The following is a 17581-nucleotide window of genomic DNA, read 5'->3' on the forward strand; positions in this document are numbered from 1 at the left end:
TCCATTAATGATATACAAACGCTGCAGGAATCCGTCAGCAATGCATTCCAGTGCACCTGTGAACAACCTGGAGTTTCTCAGAGATTGCATGATTTCCTAAGAGGTCAGACTAAAGTATGTCTTACCAGGAATGGACACCTCCATTGAGCACCTCCATTAGCAATGGCTCACAGGAGCAGGTTGTTTGTAACAGCAAGCAGAACTGCATTAGAAGCTCTGCTGTTTAGTCGTAACAGATAATGAATTCTAATTTGTTGACTCATTTGTTAACTGCATGCTGTAGGTCATGCGTAGCAGCAAAGAGCTTGTAGTAGAAGATATGTGTTTCACAATAGCGAAAATGAACAAGTGTTCATAGCAGTTAAGGTATGAATTTTAAAGCCCATTTTTATTCAAGATACATTTTCAGTAGGTATGGCAACGACGCCTGCAGAAAGTGCAAATATCTTTCTTTGTTTGTGCTTTTGTTTATTCAGTTATCAATGCCAGAGATTTTTGTTTGTAAGAACGACCTTCTGGAGACGACTGTGATCAGAACAGGCAGCTACGAGCAGATGTCACATCACGTAGCTGTGCTGGAGGCCTTGTGGCTTACATTGACAATACGCAGCGGACACGTAGAGGAAAACATGTGGAGCGTCTTCTCGACGACATTTACCAACTAGATACGCTGGCCGAGTCCAAAGGAAGTAGTCCGCAGCTCGTGGTCGTGCGGTAGCGTTCTCGCTTCCTGCGCCCGGGTTCGCGGGTTCGATTCCCGGCGATGTCAGGGATTTTCTCTGCCCCGTGATGACTGGGTGTTGTGTGATGTCCTTAGGTTAGTTAGGTTTAAGTAGTTCTAAGTTCTAGGGGACTGATGACCATAGATGTTAAGTCCCATAGTGCTCTGAGCCATTTGAACCTAAGGAAGTGATGTGTGACGTTTTCATTATTAAGGACCACTTTCGCTTGGTTCACTACTAAAAACTTTCGTGCATTTTGCAAACAATGTGCTTGTTTTAGAGGAACCAGCTCCATGAAATTTTATGATGTGACCATTTTACGTATTGGTATCGACAACTCATTAAGAAATGTCGCATAACTTTTTAGTTCTTTTCAGCGTTATCTGTGTGGTTTAATATTATGTACACATCGAAAAGACGTCTCATATCTGGACAATAATGTCAGCAAGTTGTGAGACTGGTCACATATGATGGTCTTGTGTGTGGGGAAGCCACAATGACAGGACAGTGTGACGAAATGCACGAAGATCTGAAGACGATTGACACTCTTGGAGACACTGGCAGTTAACCGTGAACACCAATAAATATAGCGTATTGCTCATAAATTGGCTGAATGAAGTATTATTGTTCGATTACAAGTTTGAATACCATTTACTAATAGCAGTGAAAAATCGATAAGCATCTAGGAGTGTGCATCTGGAGTATCCTAAAGAGGAATGACCATCTTAAACAAGTTGCATCAATATTAGATTCCAGACTGATATCCATAGAAAGAGTTACGAGGAAATATGATTCACTAAGACTGCTGTAGCTTGTAAAAGCACTGTTCAGTAAGCTGGGCTGCTTACAAACAGGGCGATATTTAAGATATATACACTCATGCTCATAAATTAAGGATAATTGCAGAATGTGGTGCCACACAACGTAGCACTACACAAAACTGGCGCTAATAGCATAGGCACATAGGGAACACACACGATACAGATCTGTAAGTCCACGGTATTAGTGATATGTTGAGGAAACCGTCCCGAAACACATGTACTACAAAACGCCACTGTTTCCTGCGCATGTACCCCGACATCAATATGGGATATGATCACCATGCACACGTACACAGGCCGCACAACGGGTTGGCATACTCTGGATCAGGTGATCGATCAGCTTGCACCAGTGCCTGTCGGAGCTCCTGAAGTGTCGTAGGGGTTTGAAGACATGCAGCGATACGTCGACCGAGAGCATCCCAGACGTGCTCGATGTGGGATAGGTCGGGAGAACAGGCAGGCCACTCCATTCTCCTGATATCTTCTGTTTCAAGGTACTCCTCCACAATGGCAGCTCTGTGGGGCCGTGCGTCATCACCCATCAGGAGGAAGGTGGGATCCACTGTACCCCTGAAAAGGCGGACATACTGGTGCAAAATGACTTCCCGATACACCTGACCTGCTACAGTTCCTCTGTCAGACATGCAGAGGTGTACGTACACCGATCATAATCCCACCCCACACTATCAAACCACGACCTCCAGACAGGTTTCTTTCAAGGACATTATGGGGTTAGTATCAGGTTCCTGGTTCACGCCAGATGAAAACCTGGCGAGAATCACTGTTCAGACTATACCTGGACTCGTCCGTGAACATAACCCGGGACCACTGTTCCAACGGCCATGTACTGTGTTCTTGACAACAGGCTTTACGGGCTCTCTTGTGACCAGGGGTCAGTGGAATGCATCTTGCAGGTCTCTGGGCGAATAAACCATGTATGTACAATCGTCTGTAGACTGTGTGTCTGGAGACAACTGTTCCAGTGGCTGCGGTAAGATCCCGAGCAAGTCTACCTGCAGTACTCCGTGGCCGTCTGCTGGCACTAAAGTCTGTGTTATGTGCATAAGTTGAGTTTATTAAACTTATGAAAAAACCCTAAGAACTTATGCACCAATCCAATAGGAAAATAAACACAATACACTTAATTTTCTAAATATATGCAAGTGGTAAAAATTAGGAATCTGGTTTTGTAAGTTGTACTAGTGGGTGCATAAATTGCACCGCGCTTACACCTCAGAACCCTGAGCTTAAAGATATGTGCCAGTCTCAGCTTACGGAAATTCTTCATATGTTAGTTCGTTCATCATTGTGTGTATACTGTGCAACAGAACTCTTTCGCCCATTTCCTCACCCTGTGTTTCATCCATCTGTTCGTTTCGTCCATTTTATATTTCTTCCGCAACTCGCACAACCATTTCTCTCATTTACGAATGAGGTTATGTAGTGGTTTCGCCAAAGAGTCTCCAAAACACATGGATCTCTAGTTATTCTCTTTTGATTCGACTACCTTTTTTTTCTTTTTTTTTAATGGGCGGCTAGTCAGCCTATAGGCACCTCGGCTAGGCCTTGACAATTTGCTTAGAACATTCATCATTAACTTCGGATTCGGCAATTTTTCTTGGATGGATACCGTCATCCCACTTTCTGCCTGCGATGACTTCTACCGCATTGAAGTTATTGGGTAATCCATTTAGTTCTGGGACGTCGATTGTAAGTTTTCTTACGTTCTATATTCTTAAATGGAACATCATATCTTCAAATTTAAGAACATGACCTTCCAGTGCCTTTTCTAGTTCGTTGGAAAACACCGCAATGTGGTCAAACGTTTTTATATCTGTGATTCTTCAATTTCTCCAGGCGTATTTTTTAACGAAATAAATCTCGGGTGAACAACCTGGTATGAGTGTTCATAGGACACAATATTTCGGCAATCGACCACGTTGCCATCATCAGGTGCGCTGATGTACATCAGCAACGTGGTCGATTTCCGAAATATTGTGTCCTATGATCACTCATACCAGGCTGTTCACCCGAGATTTATTTCGTCGTTTTTATGTCGCTAACTGCTTTTTTTCAGCACGTCTCTTAATTGTTAGCTTAGGCACGTTGTACATACATGCACATTCATTTACACACAGGTGCCAAAGTCATGCGATATCTCCTAATATCGTGTCGGACCTGCTTTAGCTGGGCGTATTCCAGCAACTCGACGTTATAGGGAGCCAACAAGTCGTTGGAAATCCTTGCAGAAACATAATTGCGATAGTGTTGCCGGTGTGGAATTTTGTGCTCTGACTGACCTCTCGATTGTGTCCCATAAATGTTGGATGTTATTCACGCAGTGCGATCTTGGTGACCTAATCTTTCGCTCGAACTGGCCAGAATGTTCTTCAAACCAAACGCGAACTACTGAGGTCCACTGACATAGCGCATTGTCATCCATAAAAATTTCATCAGTTTTTGGATACATTAAGTCCATGGATGGTTGAAAATGGTCCACAGGTAGCTGAACATAACCCTTTCACAGTCAGTGATCTTCTCAGTTGGACCAAAGGACTCAGACCATTCCATATGAACACAGCCCATATCATTATGGAGCCACAAACAGCTTGCACAGTGCCTTGTTGACAACTTGGGTCCATGGCTTCGTGGGGTGTGCGCCACACTCGGACCCTACAATCAGCTACCAACGGAAATCTGTACTCATCTGACCAGGCCACGGTTTTTAAATCGTCTAGGGTCAAACTGATATGGTCTCGAGCCCAGGAGAGGTGCTGCAGGCGATGTCGTGCTGTTAGCCAAGGCACTAGCGTCGGTCGTCCGCTGCCATAGCCCATTAATTCCAAATTTCGTCTCACTGTCATACTAGATATCGATCGTTATACGCCCCACATTGATTTCTACGGTTACTTCACGCATTGTTACTTACCTCTTAGCACTGACAACTTTACGCAAACGCCGCTGCTCTCGGTCCTTATGTGAAGGCCTTCGGCCACTGCGTTGTCCGTTGTGGGACGTAACACCTAACATTGGCGTTCTCGGTATCTTCTTGACACTGTGGAACTCCGAATGTTGAGTATACTACCGATTTCCGAAATGGAATGTCCCATGCGTCTAGCTCCAACTACCATTTCGCGTTCAGAGTCTGTTAATTCCCGTCGGAAACCTTTTTTCATGCATCACCTGAAAACAAATGACAGTTCCTCCAATATGCCTCCCTTCGCTTTGTGTACGCGATACTACAACCATCTGTATATGTACATATCGCTATCCCATGACTTCCGTCTCCTCAGTGTCCTTCATGATCCCTATTTAGACATACTGTTACACCTAAAAGCCGTTCGTGTGCGCTCCTTTTTCCACAACGCTCGTCTGTTGCCATACTGTAATACAAAATAATTATTTAGTTAATAATGCATCTAAATCTAACCACATCATTTGTAAAGATTATGTTGCACTAACAATGCCAAACGCATTTTTAAATCTCGCTATACCAACAAGTTTGTTAAATTCTACCTGTACAACATTGGAAACTTTTAGAGTTACGCTATGGGCAACGTCACCATTTCTTCTTTGTTAATTTCCTACGAAAGAACCACAACGAATCTATTTAAAGGTTCTTTCTAAAAGAGTCCCGGTTTTGAACCACATAGTATATTGTTGTTTTTCGGTTGACTACATTACGATGTATCATTTCGGTTTTTGAAAACCCTCCATTTACTGATTCAGTCTGAAATTCTCTCATTTGTTTATTATGGGCCTAACTATAGTCCAGTTTTCTACCGGACAGCATATGATAATTAGCAAAAAAGAATAAAAGTGATAGGGCATCGCGCGATTCTAGATGGTGTTGAGGCACCGAAGTCATCAACACTTTGGAGGTTTGTTGTAAAGTTCAATGAAACAGGTTCAGCAGCGAACATTTAGTTTCCTGGGCGCCCTTGTTTTGCTCAGACTGTGCAAAACATTGCGAAGGTTCGTGATTGTGTGACTGTTAGGCCACTGGAGTTGACTCTTCACCGTTCCCAAAAGTTGGGCACAGGATATTTTACAATATGGCGAATGCACTAACCAGTACGACCTCCATTACCAGCCTCACAGGATTCAGTTAACGCAGCAGCTGAAAGAAGCCGATCACGAGAAAAGAAGACATTTTGATAACTGGTTTCTGAGAAGAGGATTGGAAGACGACGGTTTTGCGAGGAACATCTTCTTTGCGACGAGGCGCACTTCTATATAAATGGATTGAGCTGCCGTATCTGAGAGTCAGAAAATCCTTGTTCGGCGGTATCATTGATCCTTTTCGAAGATTAGTCGGGCCAGGCTGCGACAATTAATGGAAATCGATAGCGTGCGATGATAAGAGATTTTTTTTATGGTTTAAATTCAGTGGAATAGACGTTCAAAAGTTGTGATTTGAGCAGCAAAACAACTGAAATGCTCCATTCGTTGTTCCCGGATCACCTGATCTCGTGTGATGGTGACGAACGATGACCGCCAAGGTTGTGTGATTTAATCCCTTGAGATTTCCTTCGAGGTTATTGTGGTGTCACCGCCAGACACCACACTTGCTAGGTGGTAGTTTTAAATCGGCCGCGGTCCATTAGTACATGTCGGACCCGCGTGTCGCCACTGTGTGATCGCAGACCGAGCGCCACCACAAGGCAGGTATCGAGATACGGAATAGCACTCGCCCCAGTTGTACGGACCACGTAGCTAGCGACTACATGGACGAAGCATTGCTCATTAGCCGAGCCAATAGTTAGAATAGCCTTCAGCTAAGTCAATGGCTACGACCTAGCAAGGCGCCATTAGTAACATTGCATGTATCTAAAGAGTCTCACCTGTATCGCCACAATCTCCACATGTGCCAAACGGATGGATTAAAGTTAAGTATTCCAGAAGCTACGTACTTTTCTTTATAGCATTCATTACGTATCCTGTTTCAGACCTCACGCCCATCTGCGTGAGCGTAGCGCGTGCCTTTCGGCTTCCTCTCATTGTGTCTAGGCTGTCTTGTCTAGACACAACAGTTATCTTAAATCATTGATGTGTGTCAATAACTCCCGAAACATCAGCGAGTTAAAGCAATAAATTCGAAGTGTTCTGGCGTAATGCAATCTTACTCTTATCGGGTAATTATAGCGAATTTCAGGGACAGAGTTTTTGCATGTCAGCGCAGTAGAGGTGCCATATGTCAGACCTCATTTCCCATACCCGAAATAGGAAAGCGCGGCAAACGTGTTTATGTATTTTGTTAATGTGTTTGAAAAAAATAAAGTTCAGAGTTTAACATATCAAAAATTCCGCGCTTTTTGTAGGCGTCATATTAGTACTGCTCTGGAATCGTATGGAGGGGACATTTTTCTATAAATTTCCTTTAGCGTGGGAAAATAGAGTTTTAGTCATGAGTAACATAGCCGCCAGCAAATTAATTTATTGATGGAACTCAAATCTGGACTGACCAATAAACAATACAGATATGCTCAGGGTGAATTTTGGGCAAAATGCCATGTAAGACAAAATATTTCGACATGCTGCTACGGCGCGACATTTTGCCTCAAAATGTGCTAGAATGTCACTCAAAGTGAGATCGATGACCACTGGTAGCACATATACGAATTCAAGCCTTCAAGAAATTACTGTAGGTAATACAATGCTTATCGCAGTTTAGCTACCTCTCTCAACCATAATGATGACGCTCCTGCCCACAAACCAAGGTCCGCTGCAGTGCCTATCGGAGAAAGTGAAATGTGACCTGCGCATCATCTCTAGAACGTGTCCCCTGAAAATAAATGTACAAAGTAAAAATATCTCTGGAGTGAGCATTGTGTTCTGGGCATGTTGTCAACATTAAGCTGGAACTGTTACGCGATCTCGCAACGACAGTTTGGTTAAGGCCGGTTCACATGTGCCGTCACATAAAATCAAAATATTCCTCAACGCATTTCCAATGGCAGCATTCAGATATGTAGGAAACGCAAAGTCGCGTCACGTCACAGCACGTCAAGGTTCCTCGGGAAGAAAGAACTGACAGTATTGTCACCTGCTAAAGCCGGAGGTTAACCTATTTTCGCCGCGCTCGCTCGTTTTATGGTAGTGAAGTTCGTGCATTTTTATCTTCGTAATTATAATGCTTTGTTTTCGGGCAAACGTTCCATGACGACATAGGTATTTCTTCCATTGAATGTTCTTACACAGGTGAAGATAGTTATCTGAAAGCGAAAAATTATTTAAGTTTTACAGTAACGCAACAGAGCTGACGCCACAATATTTATACACTACTGGCCATTAAAATTGCTACACCACAAAGATGTGCTACAGACGCGAAATTTAACCGACAGGAATAAGATGCTGTGAAATGCAAATCATTAGCTTTTCAGAGCATTCACACAAGGCAGGCGTCGGTGGCGACACCGACAACGTGCTAACATTAGGAAAGCTTCCAACCGATTTCTCATACACAAACAGCAGTTGACCGGCGTTGCTTGGTGTAATGTTGTTGTGATGCCTCGTGTAAGGAGGAGAAATGCGTGCCATCACGTTTCCGACTTTGGTAAAGGTCGGATTGTAGCCTATCGCGATTGCGGTTTATCGTATCGTGACATAGCTGCTCGCGTTGGTCGAGATCCAATGACTGTTAGCAGAATATGGAATCGGTGGTTTCAGGAGGGTAATACGAAATGCCGTGCTGGGTCCCAACGGCCTCGTATCACTAGCAGTCGAGATGACAGGCATTTTATCCGCACGGCTGTAACGGATCGTACAGCCACGTCTCGATCCCTGAGTCAACAGATGGGGACGTTTGCAAGACAACAACCATCTGCACAAACAGTTCGACGACGTTTGCAGCAACATGGACTATCAGCTCGGAGACCATGGCTGCGGTTACCCTTGACGCTGCATCACAGACAGGAGCGCCTGTGATGGTGTACTCAACGACGAACCTGGGTGCACGAATGGAAAAACGTAATTTTTTCGGATGAATCCAGGTTCTGTATACAGCATCATGATGGTCGCATCCGTGTTTGGCGACATCGCGGTGAACGCACATTGGAAGCGTGTATTCGTCGTCGCCATACTGGCGTATTACCCGGCGCGATGGTATGGAGAGCCACTGGTTACACGTCTCGGTCACCTCTTGTTCGCACTGACGGCACTTTGAACAGTGGACGTTACATTTCAGATGTGTTACGAGCCGTGGCTCTACCCTTCATTCGATCCCTGCGAAACCCTACATTTCAGCAGGATAATGCACGACCGCATGACGCAGGTCCTGTACGGTCCTTTCTGGATACAGAAAATGTTCGACTGCTGCCCTGGCCAGTACATTCTTCAGATTTCTCACCAACTGGAAACGTCTGGTCAATGGTGGCCGAGCAACTGGCTCGTCGCAATACGTCAGTCACTACTCTTGATGAACTGTGGTATCGTGTTGAAGCTGAGTGGGCAGCTGTACCTGTACACGCCATCCAAGTTCTGTTTGACTCAATGCCCAGTCGTATCAAGGCCGTTATTACGGCCGGAGTTGATTGTTCTGGGTACTAATTTCTCAGGATCTATGCACCCGAATTGCGTGAAAATGTAATCATATGTCAGTTCTCGTATAATATATCTGTCCAATAAATACCCGTTTATGATCTGCATTTCTTCTTGGTGTAGCAATTTTAATGGCCAGTAGTGTAAATAAGAACCTAAGTTAACGAAACAGTTGCCATTATGTAACATTTTAAGTGATAAGGTCAGCTTTAATAACGGTGAAAAATACAGTTTCCCATGATGTTATCAGTTAAGTAAGGAAAAAAATGAGGTGGATAGGTTAAGAGGCTTCATTTTTTCCTTTATAAATATTGTTTGTTATGTTTGAATCTATACATTGTCCCTAGCAAAAAATATCGATGTTTTGAAATATTGTTTCACTTCTCAGCGGGTTACGACATAAAATTAACCAAGAAAATAAGTTATGAAATTTACTTTGTCCATTAATGAACTTTGTCGTTATTAGTTCCTCAGTTTCCACACTATACTCAGTCTCCTTGTATCACGGATGGTGACTCACAACCTCAATTTCGTCTTTTGGTGCTGGGCAAAGCGAACTGACGTGACGGTGCCTTGGCGTAATGCCCGTTCGTTTCACTCTTCGGTGATAAGAGTCTAGTTTATTCCAAGAATCAAATGCAAATTGTTGTGGTGTCTAAAAACGCCTGCACCAAATCCACAGCACGGATGAAGGAAATGTGTCTGTACTACCGATATGATGAAATTCGTAAGCTATAGGACGAATTACGGGCAACCCCACGCCGTCGCGGGGTAACGTGACCATGGTATTAATGTATTGACAACAGAAAATCAACTCTGCGAATCTGAATGCTCGCTCCAGAGATACGGGATATGTCAAAAAGAACCATCGCGATTTTAAAAAATCGTAACTATTATGTTATTTCAGATATGTGCGTGAACAACGTATTGTTGGTAAGAGCAAACTCCTGAGTTGTACAAGGTTCCCGCTAGGTAGCAGCAGTGAGCACCCACTTCAGTTCTAGCAAAAATGGTGTCGGGACAACAGAAAACGTTTTGTGTTCTACATTTGCGCAGTGAGGGTCTGTAATAACTGTTCAGTGTGACTTTTATGCTACATATGATGTGGATACTCCTAAGCACAGAGCTTTAGGCGATGACAAGAACAACCCCGAGAAAAACGTTGTTTAAAGGTTAAAGGCGCTGCAGTCTGGAACCGCAAGACCGCTACGGTCGCAGGTTCGAATCCTGCCTCGGGCATGGATGTTTGTGATGTCCTTAGGTTAGTTAGGTTTAACTAGTTCTAAGTTCTAGGGGACTAATGACCTCAGCAGTTGAGTCCCATAGTGCTCAGAGCCATTTGAACCATTTTTGAAAAACGTTGTTTGTGTAAAGGCAAATCGCTGGGACATCTCTGAGTGTCTGACACAGACGTCGAATGCATTCGCCATAGTTTTACAAGGAGTCTGCAGAAATTCGTTCGCCCTGCAGCTCGACTATTTCTTGTGGGGGTTTATAAAAGACTCTGTTTACGTGCCTCCATTACCAACAACAATAAATGAACTGAGACGTCGCAAAACAGCAGCTGGGGACGCTGCTAAGACATGCTCGCCGCAGTGTGATAACAATTTGAATACCGCAATGACATATGCTGTGCATCTCAAGGGGGGGGGGGGGGGGTATATTGAACACCAACAAAAAAATGTAAAAAAAACTTTTTGAGTTTCCCGTTCATCAAAAAAAAAAAAAAAAGAACAAAGTTTATTGTATATGTTTTAGTTTCAGAAATATAGACGTGCCAGATCGGATGATTCGTTTTGATACACGCTGTTTTTCTACTCTGTTATAAACGTCAGGAGGGTAGCGGAAAGAAGCTGTCACTCTTTCCTAGGTTCTCGGTTCGCGGCACTTGCACTGTTCTCGAGTGACAAGATTCGTGTACCTAAGAGGAGCGATATTCCCCTTCACCTCTTTCTCACCCAGCCCCCCCCCCCCCCCCCCCCCCTCTTGCCAGACGGAAAGTAGTTAAAAATAAGCACACAAACGTTGCATGCGATAGAATTACATTGTCCTGGAGACATAATGAGTTTCAACTTTATCTCCGATAAGGACGGAAGGTGATATTGGCTGGCTCTAAGCATTATGGGACTTAACATCTGAGGTCATCAGTTCCCCCCCTCTTGCCAGACGGAAAGTAGTTAAAAATAAGCACACAAACGTTGCATGCGATAGAATTACATTGTCCTGGAGACATAATGAGTTTCAACTTTATCTCCGATAAGGACGGAAGGTGATATTGGCTGGCTCTAAGCATTATGGGACTTAACATCTGAGGTCATCAGTTCCCCCCCTCTTGCCAGACGGAAAGTAGTTAAAAATAAGCACACAAACGTTGCATGCGATAGAATTACATTGTCCTGGAGACATAATGAGTTTCAACTTTATCTCCGATAAGGACGGAAGGTGATATTGGCTGGCTCTAAGCATTATGGGACTTAACATCTGAGGTCATCAGTTCCCTAGACTTAGAACTACTCAAACCTAACTAACCTAAGGACATCACACACACCCATGCCTGAGGCAGGATTCGAACCTGCGACCGTAGCAGCAGCGCGGTTCCGGACTGAAGCACCTAGAACCGCTCGGCCACAACGGCCAGCAGGTGATAGCACCGTAGCTTTGTATGTTATAGGCACTGGAGTAGGGTATTCCGTGCAGGTATGTTAATCATAGAGCGTCTGCCCAGTAAGAAGGAGACCCACGTTAAAGCCCTGGCCTTGGCACACATTTTAATTCGTAACTTCAGCTTCTATGCGTATCGAAGTTGCATGCGATGTTACGAGTCTCAAAATATCACTGTACCAGCGTTTGCAGTGTTATCCCACTGGAAGGGCGTCCTCTCTGGGTCTCTGGAGTTCCCGAGAGTGACGTTATCGTGGCAGCCTTGAGGGTCGTGGGCCACCTCGCAATTCATGTTGTAGTTGTCCTCCATGCCGATCTCTTCTCCGTTGTAGGTGACGGCGGTTCCAGGTAGCAACATCACCAGCATGTTCATCCCGTCCACCAGCTCTGGGCTGTAGCGGCTGGCCACGCGGTGCTGGTCGTGGTTGCCGATCTGGAAAGATACCCATGCCACGTGCAGTGCCCTTATGTTTTTTATGTACTACCTATGACAAAAGAGTCCAGTTTAATTTAGGGACACACATCACATTCACCTACAATGAAAATGGTTTTCATCAAACGACTGAGAATTTGGGACAACGAAAACTGAACTACTAATGAAGATGTAATACAAGGGGATAGTCCACCTGTGAAACAGAAACTAAAGTTCAATAAGGCGCGCGCTAACTGCAGCACACAAGAGCGGATTATAGGGAAAATCCAAAAGAAATGCTTCCTATCAGTGCATTTTTTTCTCATTATCGTATTGTTTCAATGAAGGCATAGTGTTGTGTCCCTATGGAGGGAACTGTACTACTTAAGTTCCTCCTTCGGCCACCTGTTGTAGAAGACAGTCGATGTCCGCTCTTAGCATAAGGCTTTCGATTTGTGACTGGATGAGGAGCATAGGTAAGAGAAGATGGCCTCTGGACAACAATAACATTAATTCTGCAGAACAAGGTTCGAAATAAAAGGGCCAGATATTGTCTGATCCAGAGCATACACAACACATCACGCCATATCAAATACACAATCACACAAAAAAAGGAGGAAGAAGAAGAAGTTGCACTACAAAGCAATTATCCTAATTTGACGAAAATCGGTAGATGTCATATTAAATTTCAGACAAACAAATTACTACAATTTTAGAAAGAAGTTTGATAACTTATTGAAAAGAAAGAGTTTCACAAATTGAGCAAGTTAATAACGCCTTGGTCCTCCTCTGGCCCTTAAGCAGCAGTTGTTCGGCTTGGTATTGATTGATACAGCGGTTGGATATCCTGCTGAGGGATATCGTGCCAAATCTTGTCCAGCTGGCGCGTTAGATCGTCAACATTCCGAGCTAGCTGAAGGACTTTGCCCATTATGCTGCAGACGTTCTCAATTGCGAACAGGTCTGGCGACCTTTCTGGACAAAGGTAGGGTTTCACAAGCACGAAGACAAGCATTGTCTTGCTGAAATGTAAGCCCAGGACGGCTTTCTATGAAGGGCAACAAAGCGGGGCGTAGAATATCATCGACATATGGCTGTGTGAAAGGATGAAAACCAATGGGGTCCTGATAGGAAATGAAATGGCACCGCAGACCATCACTCCTGGTCGTCAAGCGACAGTCTAGTTGGTATTCTACTCTAGTCAACGACATTCCTGGCAGAAGACATGCCTGAAGACACCCTCGACAGCGGTGGAATACCAACGTGACTGTCGTCTGCGATACGGTCTGACAACATTTCATTTCATAGCAGGACTCCTTCACTGTCACTCGCAGCACCCTTACAACACAGCAACATGTCAACGATATGCTATGCCCCATTTAGGTACCCTTCATGGCAAGTTCAAATGGTTCAAATGACTCTGAGCACTATGGGACTTAACATCTACGGTCATCAGTCCCGTAGAACACAGAACTACTTAAACCTAACTAACCTAAGGACATCACACAACACCCAGTCATCACGAGGCAGAGAAAATACCTGACCCCGGGAACCCGGGCGCGGGAAGCGAGAACGCTACCGCACGACCACGAACTGCGGACTTCATGGCAAGTCATCTTGGGCTTACGTTCAGCGAAATAATGACCTCTCGCACACAGCGAGAGTTTCTACTGCATATCTTCATGCTTTCCAAACACTACCTTGGACAGCAAAGTCGCCGGGTCTCTCCCTAATTGAGAATGTTTGTAGCGTTACGGGTAGAGCCCCTCAACCAACTCGGGATTTTGATGATCTAACTCACCAGTTTGGCAGTCTTTGGCACACCTCTATCAATCAATGCCACGGCGAATAGCTGCTCGAATAAGGGCCAGAGGTGCTCCAACACGTCACTGACTTGCTCGATTTGTGAAGCTCTTTCCCTTGAATAAATCATCTAATTTTTCTGAAATTGTAATCATTTGTTTGTTTGTACATGTACATCACAGCTATGAATTTCCGTCCCAGCAGGTAACTCCTTCGTGGTGCATCTTTTTTGTCTTAGAGTGTACATTGTGAGACAGTCAAATGTTTAATTTTCATGTCTCTTCAAATAATTACATAAGGTATCCCAACATTTTGCCAGATCAGATCAACGAAGATCGCAAAATGGAAAAAAAGAAACACATCACAATCCTTTAAGGAGGCAGTATTATACGGCACAATGCTCTTAGTAGTGGAATTGAAGAAGAACGCAATTAAGAATTCGGCCTTCGGATTCTGGGAAGGACAGAGCAAAGGTACCCACATAAACAACTGATTCGCAGTTTATAGTCTCCGTTTGCAGCTAGCGTTGGTTACCTGGCAATGTTTCACTAAATTTTTGGCAGTCTGCTAAGACCGGACCGGAAATCATCTACCCTCTCGAATAAGAAGCGACTTGCAACCTTATACCAAATTACATATTTTGCCACGATTCCTACCAATAAAGTGAAGGTCTAAATACAACATCTATATAAAAGGGCTAAACAGTGGTGGCGAAGGACGCTACAAGCACATATAACAACAGTCTGACTCGCATTCACCCACTCAGCGATACTGCAACCTGCAAAACTCACTCACACTAATTCATCTTTCTGGTGACATTCATTTACTTTCAATTAAATAATAATCCACGGGCAAGAATGGTTGGTCAGCAAGTAAATGCCAAACTCGTGTGCTAAAAACAGGCTGTATTGTTGAGGTTTAAGTTGGTGTACGAAGGTGGAACTGACAAGTCATAGGATACCTCCTAATATCACGTCGGGTCTCCTTTCGCCCGGCGTACTGCAGTAACTCGACGTGGCATTGACTCAGCAAGTCAGTGCAGGCCCTTGCAGAAATTTCGTCCCTACTGCGTCGATAATTGTGAAAGTGAAACCAGTGCAGACATGTGCACGAACTGACCCATCGGTTATGTTCGATGAGATTCCCGTCGGGGGACTTGGGTGACCAAATCACTCGCTCAAACTGTCCACCCGGCCGCTGTGACCGAGCGGTTCTAGGCGCTTCAGTCCAGAACCACGCGGCTGCTACGGTCGCAGGTTCGAATCCTGGATGTGTGTGATGGTTTAAGTATTTCTAAGTTCTAGGGGACTGATGACCTCAGATGTTAAGTCCCGACTGTTCAAGCTGGTGGAGGCACTGTAATGGTGTGGGGCGTGTGCAGTTAGAGTGATATGGGACCCCTGATACGTCTAGATACGTCTCTGACAGGTAACACGTATGCAAGCCTCCAGTCTGATCACCTGCATTCTTTCATGTCCACTGTGCATTCCGACGACTTGCCCAATACCAGCAGGACAATGCGACACCCCATATGTCCAGAATTGTTACATAGTGGCTTCAAGAACACTCTTCCGAGTTTGTCGCTGGCCACGAACCCCCCCAGACATGATCATTATTGAGCATATTTGGGATGCCTTGCAACATCCTGTTCAGAAGGGATCTCCACCCCCTCTTACGGATTTATGGACAGCTCTGCAGGATTCATGGTGTCAGTTCCCTCCAGCACTACTTCAGACATTAATCGAGTCCATGCCACGTCATACAGCGGCACTTCTGCGTTTCGCGAGGGCCCTACACGATATTAGGCAGGTGTATCAATTTCTTTTGGAGATTGAGATAAAGAGGAATCGAGAAGAATGTAGATGTCATCTTGTGCTCGCCAATGCTTGTAATACTTACACCATGTGATCAAAAGTATCCAGGCAACCGCAAAAACATACGATTTATTATTAGGTGCATTTTGCCGCCACCTGCTGCCAGTTATTCTATATCAGCGACCTCAGTAGTCATTAGACATCGTGAGAGAGCAGAACGGGGCGCTCCGCGGAACTCACTGACGTCGGACATCGAACGTGGTCAGTTGATTGACTGTCACTTGTGTCATACGTCTGTACGCGAGATTTCCACACTGATCAACATACCTAGGTAACTGTTTGAGATGTGATAGTGAAGTGGAAACGGGAAGGGACACGTACACCACAAAAGCGTACAGGCCGACCTCGTCTGTTGCCTGACAAAGACCACCGATAGTTGAAGAGGATCGTAATATGTAATAGGCAGACATCTATGCAGACTATCACACAGGGATTCCAAACTGTATCAGGATCCACTTCAAGTACTATGACAGTTAGGCGGGAGATGAGAAAACTTGGATTTCATGATCGAGTGCTGCTCATAAGCCACATACCACGCCGGTAAATGCCAAACGACGCCTGCACGGAGTCCTGACCTGAATCCTATTGCACACCTTTGGGATGTTTTAGAAAGCCGACTTCGTGCCAGGACTTTCCGACCAACATCGATACCTCTCCTCAGTGCAGCACACCGTGAAGAACGGGCTGCCATTCCCCAAGAAACCTTCCAGCACCTGATTGCACGTATGCGTGCGAGAGTGGAATCTGTTATCAAGGCTAAGGGTGGGCCAACACCGTACTGAATTCCAGTATTACCGATGGAGGCGCCAGGAACTTGTAAGTCATTTACAGCCAGGTATCCGGATACTTTTAATCACATAGTGTACACGCATGCCTGATGGAACACACATGCTGACGTTCCACGCCTGTACGAAATACTTGAAATTAGTTCCCTGACTGCGAATTCCTTATATAAGACGTGTTAGATAGTGTTGCGAGCATTAGATGATGAATTTAGTGGACTATGGTATAAGAATGTAGACACCGTGGCACACGAAAGTTTAGGTCGGTGTTGGAAGCGAGCACGGGTAGCCTCAGTTGTTAAAGCGACCGCTCGCGATAAGCGGGAAATTTTTGTTCGAATTCTGGGGTGCCACGAATTTTCATGTGTTATTATTGCGTAGTAAGATTTATATCTAATACAGCTGAAGTTAAAGAATCGGCAGTCAGCGAATTAATTTCAAAGTGTGTCTCCTACACTTCTAGGATATGGGCGAGTCCATTCCTAAGACCGAAGGGGTGCCCTTCACTCAAAATTAGGGATGGGGAAAACCGACCAGTTAGAACCGATACCGGTATTTTCGATCTGAAAAGCCGGTGTTTTTCGGTATTCGTTTGATGTCACTTATAACAAGTGGTTTTTCTAAATTTTTTTACAAATAACCGAATAAAAACCGAAATATCAATTAGCCATAGGAGCAGTGCTTAAATTTTTCGTTTTTAAATAAACCTTTTTTTTTAAAAAAAAAAGTGATCACTGCAGTTTTAATTAGAATGACGACACAAACGAGCAACATGCACATGGAATAAGAATTTGTACAGCGCTGCTCAGACAATAATATCCATGCTGCCGTGTGTCGTGACTTCAGATACGCATCTACATGCAGCGTGCAAGACTGGCCCCCACCTTGTCTATACGACAACTTCTTGCTGTCCTTCTCAGACATTCGTTGTATTGCAGAATGGCATCAACCCTAGTCAGGAAATATT

The 17581-nt window shown here is 44.5% G+C and overlaps 1 protein-coding gene across 1 annotated transcript in view; it reads right to left on the bottom strand.

Annotated features, from left to right (window-relative positions):
• The window catches only part of LOC124799287, a 292389-nt gene that overhangs the window by 24523 nt on the left and 250285 nt on the right, over positions 1–17581 (bottom strand). The window contains exon 17 of the mRNA XM_047262901.1: positions 11924–12176. Within this exon, the coding sequence (XP_047118857.1) occupies positions 11924–12176 (253 nt within the window). The remainder of the gene's footprint in view (positions 1–11923; positions 12177–17581) is intronic.

The sequence above is a fragment of the Schistocerca piceifrons genome, chromosome 1, assembly GCF_021461385.2.
Source record: "Schistocerca piceifrons isolate TAMUIC-IGC-003096 chromosome 1, iqSchPice1.1, whole genome shotgun sequence".
Classification (NCBI taxonomy): Eukaryota; Metazoa; Arthropoda; class Insecta; order Orthoptera; family Acrididae; genus Schistocerca; species Schistocerca piceifrons.